The sequence below is a fragment of the Cherax quadricarinatus genome, chromosome 28 (assembly GCF_038502225.1).
Source record: "Cherax quadricarinatus isolate ZL_2023a chromosome 28, ASM3850222v1, whole genome shotgun sequence".
In the NCBI taxonomy this organism is placed as follows: domain Eukaryota; kingdom Metazoa; phylum Arthropoda; class Malacostraca; order Decapoda; family Parastacidae; genus Cherax; species Cherax quadricarinatus.
The window spans coordinates 5,790,907-5,810,661 of record NC_091319.1 but is presented as its reverse complement, the minus strand read 5'-3'; the positions used below and the strand labels follow the sequence as shown (position 1 = coordinate 5,810,661).

Genomic DNA, 19,755 nt, shown 5'->3' with positions numbered 1-19,755 from the left:
CATTTGAATGTAATACCATGGGAAGGAGGAGGCCTAGAGCTGGTGAATGGGAGGTACTGTAACCAAGTTTGATGAAAGGAAGAAGAGGGGAGGGTAGCTTCAATTTCTTGAATCAATAGCTATTCACTAGCATCAAGGAACCCTTCCCTTGGATAAAAGTTGCAATAATCTGGATGAAACTATTTGTAAGTATCCCAGGCACACCAAACACACTGAGCAGCATTTAGCAGAGTTGTCACAGGTCATGGTTACTCCAATTCCCCGACCACCTGAAGGAACTGCTTCAAACCAAGTTTTGGTAGGACAACATAGCTTTGACTTGTATGGAATGTAGAGCCATTTAAACACTCAAATTTCATAGCCCAATAACTAAATGATAGATGGGCATTAATATGATTTACATTATATACACATTGAAATAATTATACAGTACTGTATTGATGGGAGAAGCACTAAATTCGTAGGGATCATAAAGTGCCTGGGGAATGGAAGGCAATCAGGACTGATCCAGGGAAGTGGAAGGTAGCTCCAGTTTACTGAATCTAGAACTCTTCACCAGTGTTGAGGCATTGTTGAAAAATACTGTACATCTGTTATAAACACACCTTAAATGTATTACAGCTAATATCCTTACTGTTCTTCAAGATGTTATTTTGGTCTGAGTTGAACTGCAATAAATTGTTACATCAAACCACATTTTGGTTTCTGACCATTTTGTTTCCACCGCTGTTGTGTTTGGGAGACATCACTCTTCAGCTTACGTAACAGATACATGTGCCTTACTGATACCTCATGGAAAAATGCCCAGCACTAGTCTGAAAACTATTAGTTCACCATATCCTGGAAGACTGTCCTGTCTCAGTGGACATACAGAATTCACTTCTGCCACCTCAACACACTAACTCTGCTGAAAGTCCCACCTCTGATGTAGGTTCTCTTACTTTTTAATAAAAACTAACCTATTGCACCAACTTTGATGTAGATTTTATTCTTGGATTCTTCCCTACCTTTGCACATTCCTGCCCCTCCCTCCTACCCTTTGCACATCCCTTCCTAGAACACTGTATGACCCTTTTGAGTCTAGTGCTTAACCTGATTATACTACTATTATTATTCAAAGCATTATGTAAGTTTTTCTATATGTATGTCCCCTCAAGGAAGGTTCCTTGATGTTGGTGAGGGGCTCTTGATTTAGGGAATTGGATCTGTGCTCCAGTTCCCCAAATTAAGCCTGAATGCCTTCCACATCCCCCCCCAGGCGCTGTATAATCCTCCGGGTTTAGCGCTTCCCCCTTGATTGTAATAATAATAATATATGTATGTTTCAATGTGTTACGATGGAAGAGGGAGGGGGGCCTCTATTATTATAATAAAAAAGAAGCGCTAAGCCACAAGGGCTATACAGCGCTGCAGGGTAGGGAAGGAAGCGAGGGTATCGGGCGGCAGAAGGGGGAGGGATGATTAGTAGGTTCCAAAAAACAGCGGGGCAGGGGATAGTGCGGGGGTAGAGGGCAGCAAGAGATTGAGGTAGAAAGGGCTGAAGGTATCATCATCAGAGTTTGTGGAGTAAGTCAGTTGTTGTCAAAAAGTCAATGAGAGAGTCCGGATGAAAGGTGGGTCCATCAGCGAGAAGGGAAGGTAAAGAGAGAGCAGCGGAGCGAAGACGACGATGGAGGTAAATTCTGCGTGCTCGTTGATAAAGTGGGCAGTCTAACAGAATGTGGCTGACCGATACTGGAACCTGGCAATTCTCATAGAGAGGAGCAGGGCGCCTCTCCATGAGTAAGACGAGCATGGCCAATGCGAAGGCGGGAGAGAGTAGTCTCCCAACCTCAACACTGGTGACAAGAAGATGGCCAGTAACCTATACTCGGTTTAATAGAACAAAGTTTGTTATTGAGCAGAGCAGACAATGTTGTTGCCAACGGGTGTGAAGGGTAGCTGTTACAGCAAAATAGTCCGGAAATGGAACACCACTATATGAAATTGGTAGGTCATGTACTGCTGACCGGGCGGCCTCTAGATCTAAGAAAGTGGATCTATCGTTCCTTTCCTTGAATCAAACTTCATTTCTTCCCATTCCCCATGTGGCTTATAACCCCTATGGGTTTAGCACCACCCTTTACATTATAAAAAAATATTGCCATATTAGGTTTTATATTCAATTAAGCATTTGTACTCTAATTTATTTGCTACTAGGCAGCCTGGCTGCAGCACTAAGAAGTGAGGAACTTTTTAGGCACTTAATCAAAGCTGTTAAAATCTGAATGTACCATTCAATTAGTTAAACAAGTGTTAGCATTTAAAATGTAACTTGTATTCCATTGCAAATATCATTATTATGTATTATAATCATGAAAATTAGGAAACTAGTAGAAAGATACTAATGTATGTGCAGAGCAAACTTTTATAATACCTTTGTAACTTGTCATGATTGTGACTAGACCTACCTGGAGTTCATTACCTTTGTAATTCGTGAGTTCATTACCTTCGTAAATTGTGAATTCATTACCTCTGTAACTTCCTCAGCTATCAAAACTTTGGAGTCCAGTCCCTGGACCCATTATGTACCTCTGTAATCTTTTGACTACTGCCCACAGGATGGGTATGGGGTGCATAATAAACATATTAAACTAAGTGTTATGCAAGGCCATTAGACTCGGCTAGCATTTTCATAGCTGAACTGTATGAAATTCTCATAGCAATTATCTGTATTGTGTCTAGGTCTTCCTCAACATTTGTGGTAGTCTCAGACTCCTACATTAGTGCTTTGCAAGCTATTAAAAAATTTAGTTTGCCTCATCCCCTAGTTCTTTGTATACAATTCTGGTTATGTTGCATTTCTAGCAAAAACAGAAATCATTTTCTACTGGGTCCCTGGTCACTTTGATGTTCAGGGCAATAAGCAGGCAGACTCTGCTGTGCAGTCAGTGGTTAATGACCTTCCAGTATTCCATTCTCAGACTATTTTCGCAACCGATGGCAATGACGTTGGTCAGGGTTGATTCATAACTAATTACACTCTATCAAGCCAAGTTTAGGATCCTGGTCTTTTCCTTATCATCGATGTTGTGGTTGAGAGAGTACATTGTCCCGTCTTTCCATCAGGCACGCACATCTCACTCATGGGTATCGCATGGAGAGGTGCCCAGTTCCACTCTGCGAATTGCCAGGTTCCAATTTCAATTTGTCATATTCTATTGGACTGTCCTGTCTACCAGCAAGCATGTAGAGTTTACCTCTGATATCTCTGCCACTCTAACACCCTTACTTTTATCTTCCCTCCTAATTGCTGGCCCCACCTTTGACACAAACTCCCTCTTTGACTTGTTTTGACAGCAACAGATTTACATTACACAACCTTTGATTATATATCCCTTAGCACTACTCGCCACCCTTCTGAACTCTCCCTCCGTTATACTCTCCACCCTAGCTAGTTTCAGATCAAGCATATTATACGGTTCATACACCCTACCCTGCAGCGTTGTATGATCCTGGTGGGTCTAGTGCTTAGTTTTCATTATAATAATTATTTAAATAAAATTTTGCTTTGCTCATATTGTCTTTCTACCATACAAGCTTGCATTGTACCTGGGACTGACAGGGTAAGCATGCCAATACACTGATGTAAATACAATATTCATAAAGTGTTAAACTGAGGAAGAGAATTCAGTGCACTTTCTTGGCAGGATGTGTTAGAAGTCAATTATACAGTAAACCCTCTCATGATGCACAAAATATACCTTGTGGAAATTAACATTGTCATAGGTGAAAAAACATGGAAAAAATGGGATTATGTTCCAAATTGGCAAAAAAAAAAATTTACTAGGTAAAAATTACTACAGTTAATCATACATTCTAGTTGTCATTGCTTATTGACAGCATTCAAAAGTCTCAGGAACCTATCTTACAGTGTGTTTCCATAATGTAATATACCAAGTTTGGCCTTCAGTTCACAAATATATGTTAGTCCCAGGAGGACAAGTCTGTCAAACTGTAAAACCCTTAAAGTGAGTTCCTTGATCTGGGGAAGAATTATTGATCCAAGGGATTGGATCCCCTTTGGATAAAAAATGACTGCCTCCCATTCTTCAGGCACTGTATGACCCTATAGGTTTAGCACTTCCCCATTAATAAAATAATTTTAACAGCTGGTCTGTAATATTTTTAACACTAATGTGTTATAAAAGCTTATCTAAGATAGGAAATCAAAATGCCATTATACTGGTCAGTACTGGAATAAATTAATACATTTACTTTCAGTATTCCTCAAAGCTGCCATATACATACATGTAATAAAGTACATACTGTAAACAACTAGTTAAACCACAATAGTCAACAAAAATACTGTTTGTAAATGAAGAATACAGCCTCTCCTCACTTAACAATGGAGTTCTGTTCCTGAGACCACGTCGTTAAACGAGTTTGTCATTAAGTGAGGAGCCTACTATAATGGTAGTAAACTTGTGTCAACTCCAGGTTTGCACCATTTATAACATTTCTGGTATATTTCCAAATGTTTATACAGTAGTGTACTGTATATTGAAATAAAAAGAATAGAGGAAATCAGCTCTAATATACATTATTTAGGTATTAATACTGGTCAGAGAGCCCATCATAAGTCTGAGGCGTCAGTAAACGAGTATGTCGCCAAGTGAGTTGAGGCTCTATATACATACGCTCAGTGCTGTATAACATTTGTGGGTTTAGCACTTGGTTTTGATTATAATAATAATTTATCAAAACCAAGCACTAAACCTGTATAATAATAATAATACATATGTTACTGTACAATGAGGCTCTATACTTACTTGATTCACCCTATTTTATACAGTAAATTTTAAAAAGAAAACTACTACTTTCAACATACCAGCCATATTCCACCGAGGTGGGGTGGCCCAAAAGGAAAAACGAGTTTCTCCTTTCAAATTTAGTAATATATACAGGAGAAGGGGTTACTAGCCCCTTGCTCCTGGCATTTTAGTCGCCTCTTATGACACGCATGGCTTACAGAGGAAGAATTCTGTTCCACTTCCCCATGGAGATAAGAGGAAATAAACAAGAACAAGAGCTAGAAAGAAAATAGAAGAAAACCCAGAGGGGTATGTATGTATATACGTACATGTATATGCTTGTACATGTATGTGTAGTGTGACCTAAGTGTAAGTAGAAGTAGCAAGATGTATCTGAAATCTTGCACGTTTATGAGACAGAAAAAAGACACCAGCAATCCTACCATCACTTAAAACAATTACAGGTTTCCGTTTTACACTCACTTGGCAGGACGGTAGTACCTCCCTGGGCGGTTGCTGTCCACCAACCTACTACCTAGGAAAAAGAAAACTACATACATAATAAACTTCTAAGTAATAATAAGTAATTTTCAAAGTAAATGTCAATAATTCCATAGATATTAATGTTGAGTAAGTATAAATGAGACAGTACATAACCTAACTGCTCTTGATTTAAAAAATTTGACTTGCATTTCCCTTTCTTGAATTGAGCCTGAATGCCTCCCATTACCCCTAGGCACTATTATGATCCATACAGGTTTAACACTCCCCATGAACACAAGATCATTTTTGCTCTTAAGCTGCTATAGGGCATAGATATTGTTATATGCAAACTAAGTGACTCAGTTTTCAGCAAGCCACTAACCAGACTGAGAGTCGAAGATCAAAATGAATTTTTTATGAGAGAGCCACAAAATTTGATTAACACAAGCCTATCCGATGTTATCCTGATGCCAAATGACTTCGAACAGGCGATAAATGACATGCCCATGCACTCTGCCCCAGGGCCAGACTCATGGAACTCCGTGTTCATCAAGAACTGCAAGAAGCCCCTATCACGAGCCTTTTCCATCCTATGGAGAGGGAGCATGGACACGGGGGTCGTCCCACAGTTACTAAAAACAACAGACATAGCCCCACTCCACAAAGGGGGCAGTAAAGCAACAGCAAAGAACTACAGACCAATAGCACTAACATCCCATATCATAAAAATCTTTGAAAGGGTCCTAAGAAGCAAGATCACCACCCATCTAGAAACCCATCAGTTACACAACCCAGGGCAACATGGGTTTAGAACAGGTCATTCCTGTCTGTCTCAACTATTGGATCACTACGACAAGGTCCTAAATGCACTACAAGACAAAAAGAATGCAGATGTAATATATACAGACTTTGCAAAAGCCTTCGACAAGTGTGACCATGGCGTAATAGCGCACAAAATGCGTGCTAAAGGAATAACAGGAAAAGTCGGTCAATGGATCTATAATTTCCTCACTAACAGAACACAGAGAGTAGTCATCAACAGAGTAAAGTCCGAGGCAGCTACGGTGAAAAGCTCTGTTCCACAAGGCACAGTACTCGCTCCCATCTTGTTCCTCATCCTCATATCCGACATAGACAAGGATGTCAGCCACAGCACCGTGTCTTCCTTTGCAGATGACACCCGAATTTCCATGACAGTGTCTTCCATTGCAGACACTGCAAGGCTCCAGGCGGACATCAACCAAATCTTTCAGTGGGCTGCAGAAAACAATATGAAGTTCAACGATGAGAAATTTCAATTACTCAGATATGGTAAACACGAGGAAATTAAATCTTCATCAGAGTACAAAACAAATTCTGGCCACAAAATAGAGCGAAACACCAACGTCAAAGACCTGGGAGTGATCATGTAGGAGGATCTCACCCTCAAGGACCATAACATTGTATCAATCGCATCTGCTAGAAAAATGACAGGATGGATAATGAGAACCTTCAAAACTAGGGAGGCCAAACCCATGATGACACTCTTCAGGTCACTTGTTCTATCTAGGCTGGAATATTGCTGCACACTAACAGCACCTTTCAAGGCAGGTGAAATTGCTGACCTAGAAAATGTACAGAGAACCTTCACGGCGCGCATAACGGAGATAAAACACCTCAATTACTGGGAGCGCTTGAGGTTCCTAAACCTGTATTCCCTGGAATGCAGGCAGGAGAGATACATGATTATATACACCTGGAAAATCCTAGAGGGACTAGTACCGAACTTGCACACGAAAATCACTCACTATGAAAGCAAGACTTGGCAGACGATGCACCATCCCCCCAATGAAAAGCAGGGGTGTCACTAGCACGTTAAGAGACCATACAATAAGTGTCAGGGGCCCGAGACTGTTCAACTGCCTCCCAGCATACATAAGGGGGATTACCAACAGACCCCTGGCAGTCTTCAAGCTGGCACTGGACAAGCACCTAAAGTCGGTTCCTGACCAGCCGGGCTGTGGCTCGTACGTTGGTTTGCGTGCAGCCAGCAGCAACAGCCTGGTTGATCAGGCTCTGATCCACCAGGAGGCCTGGTCACAGACCGGGCCGCGGGGGCGTTGACCCCCGGAACTCTCTCCAGGTAAACTCCAGCCTCTTTGGGTTATTTAGTACTCTTAGAAAAGCAAATTTTATATTAGAATAAAAATACTGAAGGTATTATCATTATTCCTAGGTAGTAGGTTGGTAGACAGCAACTGCCCAGGGAGGTACTACCATCCTCTCAGGTGAGTGTAAAAGGGAAGCCTGTAATTGTCTTACATGATGGTAGGATTGCTGGTGTCTTTTTTCTGTCTCATACACATGCAAGGTTTCAGGTACATTTTGCTACTTTTGCTTGCACACAGTAACACTACACATGCATGTATAAACATAAATGCACCCCTCTGGGTTTTCTTCTATTGTCTTACTAGTTCTTGTTCTTGTTTATTTCTCTTATATCCATGAGGAAGTGGAACAGAATTCTTCCGTAAGTCATGCATGTCGTGAGAGGTGACTAAAATACTGGGAGCAAGGGGCTAGTAATGCCTTCTGTATATATTACAATGGAACTCCGGTTTTCGTACTGTTCGCATATCGTACAATTCAGATTTAGAACACTTTTTTGGATGAAATTTTGGTCCGGATTTCGTACCTCAATCCAGAAATCGTACATATCATATGCGTCCGCCCACCCAGGAATGCCGTCAGTTTGGATTTGTCACTGGTTGAGTGAGCATTCATCCAAAACATTTCGCAATTTTTGTGCTTGTTTATTGATTGTGACTGCAAAATAAGCCACCATCACCTTCAAAACTACCATCAGAAAACATCTTATCTCCCTGATACACCCTGTCAACTAATTACACGAATACCACCTGGTGGTTAACACTTACACTCACTCACCCATTTGACCATAAACAGAAATATCAATCTCAGTCTCAAAATAATGAATCTTAACTAGTCATAAGTTGGCCTGTGATACTCCAATACTGAAACTATGTATAGTGCCAAAACAAAAGCATTCACATTGCTAAACTCACAAACTAGTATTTAGTCACTTAGCCATAATACCAACTTACCTCATAATTTTGTAATATTTTAAACTTAAGATTTAATTTAAGTCTGCCCGAAATGCCTAGCCATGCTAGGTGTTCTAGTGGTACACTCTGTAATTATTATTTTACTACATGTAAACAATACAATAACCAAATTCTGTAAACTCAGCATTGTAATCCTTATACAGAATAAACTTTGAATTTGAATTTGAATTTGAACCATGGGCCCAAAGAAAGGGTTTTTTGAAGGGTTTGAGGCTGACCCTGTTGACCCTACGCCTGTTGTGGAATGAAGTGTGTCTTTAGGGAAGTCCATGGGTCTGGATGTGAGTGGCCAGGATGTAAGTATGAAAACTGGAGTTCCAGTGTACTAAATTTAAAAGGAGAAACTTTCGTTTTTAATTTTGGGCCACCCCGCCTCGGTGGGATATGGCCAGTGCATTGAAAGAAGATTATCATTATTATTATTACCTGTGTCATACAGCACTGTGATGGCATTATAAGACAGAAATTATCACAGTTGTCTTAGAGTGTAATCCTTATAAACTAAAGTGTCCCAAATTACAATAGGTGCAATCTTACCTAAATTAAATACATTTTTTATGGTCAATGACCATATTATACAAAGCATTATAAATTTCAAGTGATTTAGCTTAAAAGATATTTCAAGATAAATTCCTGTTCAACAGAAATGAAGGCAGTAAAGTTTTTCAATTGGAGAGTCATATCCTTAAGTTCCAGGTGCTGCAGGTTTGGATACTGGAGGCCTTTATTAAGTGGTCTCTAAATTTGAAAGTGGATCTGAATACTCTGATTTATTTATATGAATATCTCTGTTCACATTATGGGGTAATATGGGATGATCTTGGCATGGATGTCTACCTTTCAAAAGAGTGCAATCAGAGGATTTTTGCATTCTGGAATTATGGCTAACACACTTGCTGATGCATATTTTAATTACTAGAAAAATAGAAAATTTTATGTAAATTTGAGTAAAGGACCCCAATGGAAATAAGTAACTTTGACTTTTTTGGGTTATCCTAGGTTCTCTACACATAAGCTGCTTTGTATGATAATCTATTTAACTGTATTTGTGCATACCTGAATAAACTTACTAAATGGGGTTACTCTGAGTCCTGCTTTCTAATTTCATCTTCTCTGGTTCTGTCTTTAATTTGCCTTTTAGCTATGGTTCTTATTTTTCAGTGCAACATTCTAGTCTGTTCAGTAGTTTCAGAAGATGTAGTACTTAACTGAAATTTGCTATAATTATATGGTGATCTATACTTTTCATTTATTTCCTGTATCTGTGTTCAGTGAGAGCTGTAATCTGTTTCTTGAGTCATTGTTCACTGTTTGGTGTGTGCCTCTGTTGTCTGTGTCACAAGGTACTATGATATGATTTTTAACTTTGTTCTGACTGTGTGAATAATGCTGTTTGGATGCACTGTGAATATGTTTCACATATTCTGACAGTTTTTCTTTTGAGGAAAGCTGCAAAACACCACTGGCCTTTCCTTTAATACCTTTTTCTCTGTCAACCAGCCTCTGTTTAAACAAATAGTTTCTTTGATTTAGCAGTTTTTCTTTGTCTAACACTTCTGTGGTTTCAGCAGATAAAAAATCTTTAGTCTGAAAAGAATTTTTGGATATTTGTTGGCCAGATGACCTACCACTGGAGGCATATGCCAGAGATGACTTCTTATCGGGGTCATATACAGGAGATAACCTGACATCAGGGTTGTACACTGGAGGTGACCTGACATCAGGATTATACACTGGAGATGCCCTAACATCTGGGTTGTACACTGGAGACACCCTGACATCTGGGTTGTACACTAGAGGTAACCTGATATTAGGGTCATACACCGGAGACGACCTGATGTTAGGGTCATACACTGGAGATGACCTGACATCAGGGTCATATATTGGAGACATCCTGACATTTGAGCTGTGCACTGGAGATGACCTTACATCAGGGTCATACATTGGAGACATCCTGACATTTGAGCTGTCCACTGGAGATGACCTTACATCAGGGTCATACACTGGAGATGATCTGACATCAGGGTCATGTGTAGACAGCCTGTACTGTCTGCACAGACAGCCCATGCTGTCTGCCAGCTTAGTTCATATTTCGCGCTATGCTGGTGCTGCCATCTATAGGCCTTGCCACTTCAGTATGCCCAGACTTGCCTCTCCCTCCCTCACACAGCGGCCTAGCAGCAAGACACAAGGCCTCTCCAGCTCTCTCTCGTGGGATGGCCCTGGCCGGGCCATGGGCACAACACAAGCCTGTGTACCCACCACTACTTAACAATAAAGTAAGAAGCCTCCGAAGACGTATATCATTCACACCCGCTTGCGACAGCTACCAAACAATCTCATTATAAATGGTGACAGTGGTGCTCGCAGGAGTTGTGTTTGCCTGGAGAGAGGGAGGAAGAGGGATGAAGTCATCTTCACTTCATCATCCCATGCAAGAAGCATCCGTCTCTCAACGAGTTATCCTGATGTCGTGTCTGCACGTTTGAGCATCCAGACACAGGTACAAGCAGGATCCAGACCGAAATTTGCCGAAATTCTCCGAGAATTGTAAGTGGCGTCACAGTGACCCCACGCTACAGTGACTCCACGCTACAGCGTCCCACGCTGTTTCTCAAGTCACGTGTTCAGCATCACTTGTATGTTGCTGTTGTTCAGCTCAGCACAGCTGTTTCTGCAAGCCAGAGGTGAGTTTTGTGGTGATTTCTGCGTCCAGTGTGAGTTCTCTACGTATTTGTGGGTGGGGGAGGAGAGGAGAAGAAGTGGCTGTTCCTCACCTTGCCCATGCTCGCCCTACTCACGCTCACCCGTCTACCATACACCACTCACCACTGCCCACTCCCTCTGCTGTGTTTTCTGCTGTTTTTCGTGTGATTCGTCGCCAGTGCTGTGTATCCGAGTGCCCGAGGCCACTCGAAGCTGCGTGGATCAGCATGCCACGTAGATCACGACACCACGTGGATCGACACCACGTTGGGTGTGGCCGATGTCACGTGGATCTACCAGCCACATGAGTTACCAGATGTCCCAAGGCCACATGCTGTGGTCTGCTGCCCGCATCACATTGACGTCACCCACGATGCTGCCCGACTTCATGACGTCACGATGTCTGCTGACGTCACCTCACGATGTCTGCCTGACGTCACCTCGAGATGTCTGCTGACGTCACCTCACGATGTCTGCCTGACGTCACCTCGAGATGTCTGCTGACGTCACCTCACGATGTCTGCTGACGTCACCTCACGATGTCTGCCTGACGTCACCTCGAGATGTTTGCTGACGTCACAGTGCTGCTGACGTCACCTTGCGACATCACGCCTGACATCACATGATGTCACCATCGAGTGTTCAGTAATTATTTTAGTATTGTCGAGAAGATTGAGAGAAAATATATGTCGTGTGTTAATTCCTCTCAGTCAGTGTTCTCACATTTTAGTATGTCTTAGTGTCTGTTTTGTGCACAAAAAAGCATCATTTGCTAGTTAAGCCATGTTGTACCATATGTACAGCGGTGTGTTTTTAAAGTTTCCGTGTGTCCAGTGAGGTCTGAGCCAGCCAGACCTGAGTAGCACCTCTGTGCTAAGTCACCCGTGTGACCAGTGTGTTTGACAGCTGATGTCAAGACAGCTCCGAGTGACCGAGCCCTCTTGTACAGAAAGCTTTTATGCTCGTCGCTCGTGATGTTCTGCAGAATCGTACCTGCTACGATTCCCATCGAGATTTGTTTCACTTTACCTCCAGACCTTCAGAGTGCAGTTATATGTAGAGAAACAAGTCTGGGGACGCTTAGACTAACCTCTGCTATAACTCCAACTGTCGAGAGATGACACGCTGTGTCAGCCTCGTGTCACAAGCTTCAGTGAGCAGCCTGCACAAAGATGATGTCACTTTGACTGCTAGCTCTCTCACTGCAGTCTGGTGTATGATGTTACGACTCCCAGATGTTTCGCCCAGTCGTCTCTGCCACGACTCGCTCCACGCTCGCTGGCAGTGACAGCCCAGCGACAGTACCAGTCGAGAAGTGTCCTCCTGAGTCGCTTGCCAGAAGTCCTGCCCAGTTGCTGAGTTTTGTCGATGCCTCACTCGAGGGCACCAGCATGTTGTGCCCCAGGTTGAGTGAAACCTGCAGCGACTCCTACGATGACTGCTTCACCGTTCCAGAGGAGACCGTAACCTGTTACGTCACAGCTCAGCCGCAGCGATGTCTCCCGTGTTGCAGTATGTCCAGACGCAGGAAGGCGTGCAGTGATGCCCTTCGATGCTCATTGCCTATGACCATGATGTTTAGCACACCCCACATGTTTTTTTCTTCCCTCCCTGTAGGAAGTTTTTTTTTCCATGTCCATATGTATATATATGTTTTTATTTTGTGTTCTGTGTCCTGTTCCTACGAGAGAGAGACCGAGTTTCTTTTACTACCAGTATTGTCGCGTCGGGACGACGCGCAGTAGGTGGCCGAGCGTATGTAGACAGCCTGTACTGTCTGCACAGACAGCCCATGCTGTCTGCCAGCTTAGTTCATATTTCGCGCTATGCTGGTGCTGCCATCTATACGCCTTGCCACTTCAGTATGCCCAGACTTGCCTCTCCCTCACTCACACAGCGGCCTAGCAGCAAGACACAAGGCCTCTCCAGCTCTCTCTCGTGGGATGGCCCTGGCCAGGCCATGGGCACAACACAAGCCTGTGTACCCACCACTACTTAACAATAAAGTAAGAAGCCTCCGAAGACGTATATCATTCACACCCGCTTGCGACAGCTACCAAACAATCTCATTATACATGCATTGGAGATGACCTGACATCAGGGTCATACACTGGAGATGACCTGGCATCAGGGTCATACACTGGAGATGACCTTACATCAGGGTCATACACTGGAGATGACCTGACATCAGGGTCATGCACTGGAGATGACCTGACATCAGGGTCATACACTGGAGATGACCTGACATCAGGGTCATGCACTGGAGATGACCTTACATCAGGGTCATATGCTGGAGATGACCTGACATTTGGGTTGCACAATGGAGATGACCTGACATCAAGGTCATATACAGGAGATAACCTGACATCAGGGTTATACTCGGGAGATGAACTGTTACTAGGTTTATACACTAAAGATTGCCTATTATCATCGGCATAGACTGGAGGTAGCACATGCTTTCTTTTTTCTACTCTCTGGGAAGCCCAAGTGCCACTTTTGTTGTGTGGATTACATACTGAGAATGGTCTATTATTGTCTTGTTTTGTTTCTTCTTTATGCAAAGGATTCTGATTATGTGAGAGTACAGATGACTCACTGATTTGGTGGGATGAAGAATGTGTGTGTTTCAGTGCATCTGACAAAGATAAAGAATTCATTTCACTGATAGATGAATTATTTACACTCTTATTTTGCTTCATGATGTTATCTCTACCTTTTCTATTTACAGCAAAATACCATGAATGATGCATAGGTGGTGGAGATGCATTTAAAAGTGAATTTCTCCTCAAGTCATTTTTTATTTCCTGGTCACCCGTGGTCCTGACCACGGTACTCTCATTGCTTTTCCTTAAAGAAGATAGAGTAGCAACATTTGCTGGAATAATAGATAACAGTGTAGCCAATCCTGTACCAGCTCTAGTTTCTTGGGATTCGCTTTCATTAACTGAATCTGCAATCTGAGTGTGTGTTTCCTGAGGATTTACAGAACCGTGTAGTACTTCTGAGTAATCATTTGCTTTGTACTCTGAAGACAAAACCTTGTCTTTAGATACTATAAAATTAAGAGTATTATTATTTACTATATGCTTATCTGTTAACTCCTTATGTTTATTCATTACACTCATAAGAATACAATGAATATCGTTCTCTCTAGCTTCTTTCTTTCCTAAGTATAATAACTGCTGTGTAATAAAATGTATTATTTCACATGTTTTTTTTCCAATGGTAGCTCTAGCTATATTATCTATATCAAGTCCCATGTAATTCTTTAGTAACTTCATCTCATTCACTACATTTAAAAGTATAGTTGTCATTTCCATTGCTTTCTTAACACTGGCCATGACTTCTGGATCAAGTATGCCTTTTTTATATTCTGAAAATAAATTTTGATGCATAAGTTCCAGTGCAATAATATTGTCTGTGACCAAGAAAAGATCAAAGGGGTCTTGACCTTGTTCTATTTTAATTGCTGACTTGATTAGTAAATGTTCTGTTACAGGAGCCAAATTTCCCAAGACACTGGTTACTTTACTAATAGCTTCAAGACTTTCAACAAGAAATACATTTCTCTTATGTTTTTCATCATTTACAAATTGTGCACTGGTATTGCCAGCCCTTACAGTGTCTTCATCTTGTGGTTTTATTGAAGCTGATGGCAATGGAGATCCGAACATCCTTTGGTCTATGGTTAAAAGACAATCTGGAACTGTTGAATCTGGAATGGGACAGACAGGAGTTTTAGGTGATCCAGATACATAATCGTATGCGGAGGCCCCACTATTTAATTTCTTTGCAGGAGTTACCTCTCCAGCTTCCAGCTCTCTCTTTCTATGCCCTTCAAAAGAATTGAGATTCTCATTAAGTTCTGCTTCTTGTGTGAATACAGCTAGTGCATCTGGAGTGAATGAAACATTGTCATCAGAATCTTTCTGATTCCTCTCACCATCGTTACTGTAAGTGATTAAAGGTTCCACTAGCTCTGAAGACATTTTGTCACTGGTATTTGTGTTAGTTTTTTTAACAACAGTAGTTGACAATTTTTTTTCCTGGTTTTTACTTGAAAGACTTACATTACAATCAACTTCTCTTGTTAAATCTTCTCCCACACAAGCTTCATAGGAAGGAATGCTTTTAGTATGAAATGTAGGTAAATGCTGATGTAGTGGGAGTTTTGATGCCACTGTTGTTGATGAATGGAAAGAAGTTTTATTCAATGATACATTAATAGCTGGGGCCTTGTATGGAGAGATGTAATTATTTGGAATGTCTGTTGATTTGCACTGGGTTAAAGCATTAGCTAGTGGTATATTTTTTCTTGAAGTACTTATTGGCAATTCTTTTGCAGTCAGATCCTTTTTGTGAGACAAATTACTAATGGATGCCTTATCAAGAGAGTTAGACATATTAGAACTTTTTAAATCAGAGATCGATGTTTGTTTTATATGATCTAATATTAATTGTGACTGATCATATATTGGTATCTTGGTGTCAAAATTGTTTATATTATTTTGTGTTGGTGAAACTGTTGTATTACTTGTGGTTGAGGAAAAATTTCCAAATTTTCTTTCCAACATTTCTCTTGTAGCAGACTCTGAAATCACTGCAGCTTTGGGAGATGGAGCTTGAGGTGCTGTAATCTTAGAAGACATTGAATCTTGCATTTTCTTATTCACTAACGATGATTCTTGTTTTGTACAACTGTCAACAAATGCATTTTGTGCAGTAGTCTTATCAGCTGTCACCTCTTGCGCTGTTGCAGCAGGAATTGAAGTTAGTTGCACAGATGGTAAGACACCTGATGTTTGCTGTTTTGTACTACTGGTACCTGACTGCTGTTCAGTATGTCTGCCATCTGTGTGTCCAGTACATTTGGCATCTGAATGTCCTGTATGTTTAACATCTGAGTGTTTTGTATGTTTGCTATTTGAGTGTCTTGTATGTTTGCTAACAGAGTGTCCTGTATGTTTATCATCTGAGTGTCCAGTATGTCTGCCATTTTTGTGTCTTGCATGTTTGTCATTTGAATGTCCTGTCTGTTTGCCTCTTTTATGTCTTGCATATATGTTATCAGAATGCTCTTTATGTTTGCCACTTGAGCATCCTGTATGTTTGTTATCCGAATGTCCTGTATGTTTGCCATCAGAGTGTCTTATATGTTTACCATTTGAGTGTCCTGTATCTTCATCATCTGAGTGCCCTGTAAATTTACTGCCTGCTGTTTCATGTATATTATTCAGGATATTTGATGTTTGTTGTCCTGTAGATCTGCTATCTAATGTTTCGTGTCCAGTAGTTCTTATATTTGATGATTTTTGTTCTAAAGGCTTCCTACTTGATATATCTTGTCTTGTAGGTTTAACACCACATGTTTGTTGTTCATTAAGTTTTGTAATCTGCCTTTCTACTTGTATATTTGTCAGACATTTACCTTTTTGCGAAGTATAAGTATTCCTTTCACTCATTTCTTGAAGAGAATGTGTCAAATGTAATGTTTCTTCAGTTGGATGTACTGGAGTTTGTATCATAGCAGTATCAGGAGTCTCATAATGTACTGGGAGTTTTTCACACTGTAAATCAGCCAAAGTTGTAGAACACACATCTGTCGATCTGTCATTTTCTTGTGTGGCGGAAAACTCAAATGCTGGAAAAAAAGTTAAAATTTCAATGTTAACATTTGTTTAATATATAGGAAAATGGTAATTATAAAAGAATATACAGAAATAGAAAACAATTTGGCACACAGGTGGTTAACAAAATCTTTATCACCATGTGGTAACACAGCCATTATTAGAGCATCTTCAATAGGGAAGATATTTGATAATAAGTAGAATAATCCCTCCCAGATTTATCCAGCAACCTTGGCATCTACTCTTGAGAATTTCCCAAAAGCAGTGTCATCATCATAAAGAAACTGTGACAACTCCCATTTTGTATGAGATTCTGCATATTTTAATCCTACTCCTGTCCCCAACACCCTAACATTCACTTCTTTTACAACCCCCATCTATAAACATGTTAAACAACCATGGTGGCATCACATATCCCTGTCTAGGACCTACTTTTTGTGGAAAATAATCTTCCCCTCTTGTACATACTCTAACCTGAGCCTTGCTATCTTCGTGAAAACTCTTGACTGCTTTCAGTGACCTACTATGCACTAAAACACTCACTCGTACTGACTTTCTCACTGATTCTTTAATTAACTTTTTAACAGAAACTAACCTACTGCAACAACAATGATATAAATTTTGCACCCACAATAACCCCCACCTCTATCCATTACATACTCTACCTATTGCACACCCTTACTTTTTGCATGCCCATACCCTCACACACTTCTACCCACAATGCTGTGTGACACATTTGGATTTAGCACATAAATTGATTATTTTTAAATGCATAAGCTGTCTCCCACCAAGGTAGGGTGACCTGAAAAAGAAGAAACACTATCGCCATCATTCATTCAATCACTGTCTTGCCAGAAGTACTGACATCACAGCTCAGATAACCTTCTGGGCTGCAACATCCCCATGCTTCCTGCAGAATGCAGGCACAATGAAGGTGCCATCAATGAAGGTGCCACAATGAAGGTGCCATTTGATTTAGCCATCCTAAATAACATAATATTAGCTATGAACTGGATAAACTCTTCCTTGAATGATAAGTAACAGATTCACCCTCAACGTGAAGGCCTACTACATAATATAAAAACAATCAACCACATAAATCTTAGAATAAATGATAAAGAACTGAAATGGAAAGAAATACTGAAGGTATATATGAGGGTGTGCACAAAAGGGTAATACTACAGCACCTGGGGAATGATAGGAAATTAGTTTTAATCCAAGGAAAGGGAGGACAAATCCAAATCCTTGGATCAAGAGTCTCTCACCAGCATGGTGTACACCTACAGATATAGTTAAAGAAAATTTAATGAGCAATGTGACATAATAATCCATCTGTAAAGCTGCCCAAAAAAACTTTTAATACTTACATAACTTTGATGTTTCACACAGGCTATCTCTTTCTTGATCAATGTTTTCAACTCTTAAGATACTTGCTGATAAATCCTCTGAATCTTCATTTACACTTGAAGTACCATCCATTTGCACATTTTTTCTCTTTGTTATCCATCCTTTACTCACTGGAGAAACTGATTTATCCACATCAATAAAGATACATTCAGAGTCGTGTACTTCTATTGAGCATTTAGTATTACTTTGAGATATGAAAATGACATCATCGTCATCATCATCATCATCAGAAGGTATAATAATTACATTATCCTCATTATGGTCATCACAATCAGTAGTTACATTAATCATTCTATCCTGCAATTCTCTCAATGAAGACCGTTCAGGCGGAGTACTAGCACAAGAGTTTCCAACAGCTACATTGTTTGGTAAAGAAGAAGCACCAGGTTCACATAGATAATTAAAATCTAATGAAATTTCATCATCATAATTTATCACATCTGTTGTTATACTTTTTTCTTGGCTAGTACTTGCTGTCCTGGAAGCTACCATCAATGCAAATGATTCTGATAAAATCATTCCTTGATTAGTCAATTCCTCATCACTGGAATCAGTAAGGTATCTATCTATGAGGAATTCATTTACATCTCCTGCAAGTATTAATTGAAAATACTTTAGCTTGTTTCTGTCTGGAGATTTCAGTGAAGAAACCTGAAACATAAATAAATAATAATGCAATGTAATACAACAGAGCAAAAGTTACCAAATAAGGGTTATAGTAATACGTATATAAGTACTGCAATATATAGTGCCCCAAAGAAAATTCTTTGGGGCACTATATATTGCAGTACTTCTTGATGATGGATATCCACTCTCAATTAAAAAATACTATATGATTAGGTACTGAGGAAACATTTTTTTTTACTTATAATAGTCAGATCTTGACTTAATGTGTAAATGAATTTTTAGTTGATCATGTTAGTTTGCTAATACTGTACTATACTCAAACTAGTTTCTATAGCATACACGTATGTTACCTATTTTATATTGTGCTCTCCATTAGTTATGGCTGAATATTTTTAAAAATTTTCCAGCACTGATTGGAAACTAGCTCAAGTGGTTTCCCATAAATTACAGAAATCTTGTTTACCACATGGCTGAAAAAAAAATGTTCTGAACTTGCTGTACAGTGGCAGAATGGTTTCATCCCCTAGGATGAGACCTTGATGCAAGTGAGGGACTCTTGATCCAGGTAACTAGATTTATCCTCCCTTTCTTTGGATCAAACCTGAAGGTCTCTCATTCCCCGGACACTATATGACCCCCATGGGTTTGGCATTTCCTCCTGATTAAAATAAATAAAATGAGGGACAATGACTCATGAACCACAAGATGCTGCCATCTGCCAGAGGTTGAGAACAAAAGATAAATAGTACACATTCCTGATCATCTTTCAAACATGGTGTGCTAATTTTTTTTGTTCTTCAAAAAAAATTAGCTTTAAAAAGGTCAGAGGAGATAAAATTTTCAGTCTGTTGAAGGTGTCTCCAAAGATGACATTTTAGAATACAGTACAAGCAAAAACAATCACAGATAAAATTGTATTATGTATTCCATTGTACCTTGCTAGTACTCCAATAAAGCTAACAATGCTCTATCAGTCATTGGACTTTGTTT

The 19,755-nt window shown here is 40.3% G+C and overlaps 1 protein-coding gene across 2 annotated transcripts in view; it reads right to left on the bottom strand.

The window, feature by feature from the left end:
* Nucleotides 1–6,718: 6,718 nt before the first annotated feature.
* Nucleotides 6,719–19,755, bottom strand: part of LOC128693245 (serine-rich adhesin for platelets) — a 43,305-nt gene continuing 30,268 nt past the window's right edge. For both annotated transcript variants that reach the window (XM_053782789.2, XM_053782790.2), the window contains 2 exons: nt 18,099–18,789; nt 6,719–16,745 (listed from right to left, as the gene is read on the bottom strand). In XM_053782789.2, the coding sequence (XP_053638764.2) occupies nt 13,174–16,745; nt 18,099–18,789 (4,263 nt within the window). In that variant the 3' untranslated portion in view covers nt 6,719–13,173. The remainder of the gene's footprint in view (nt 16,746–18,098; nt 18,790–19,755) is intronic.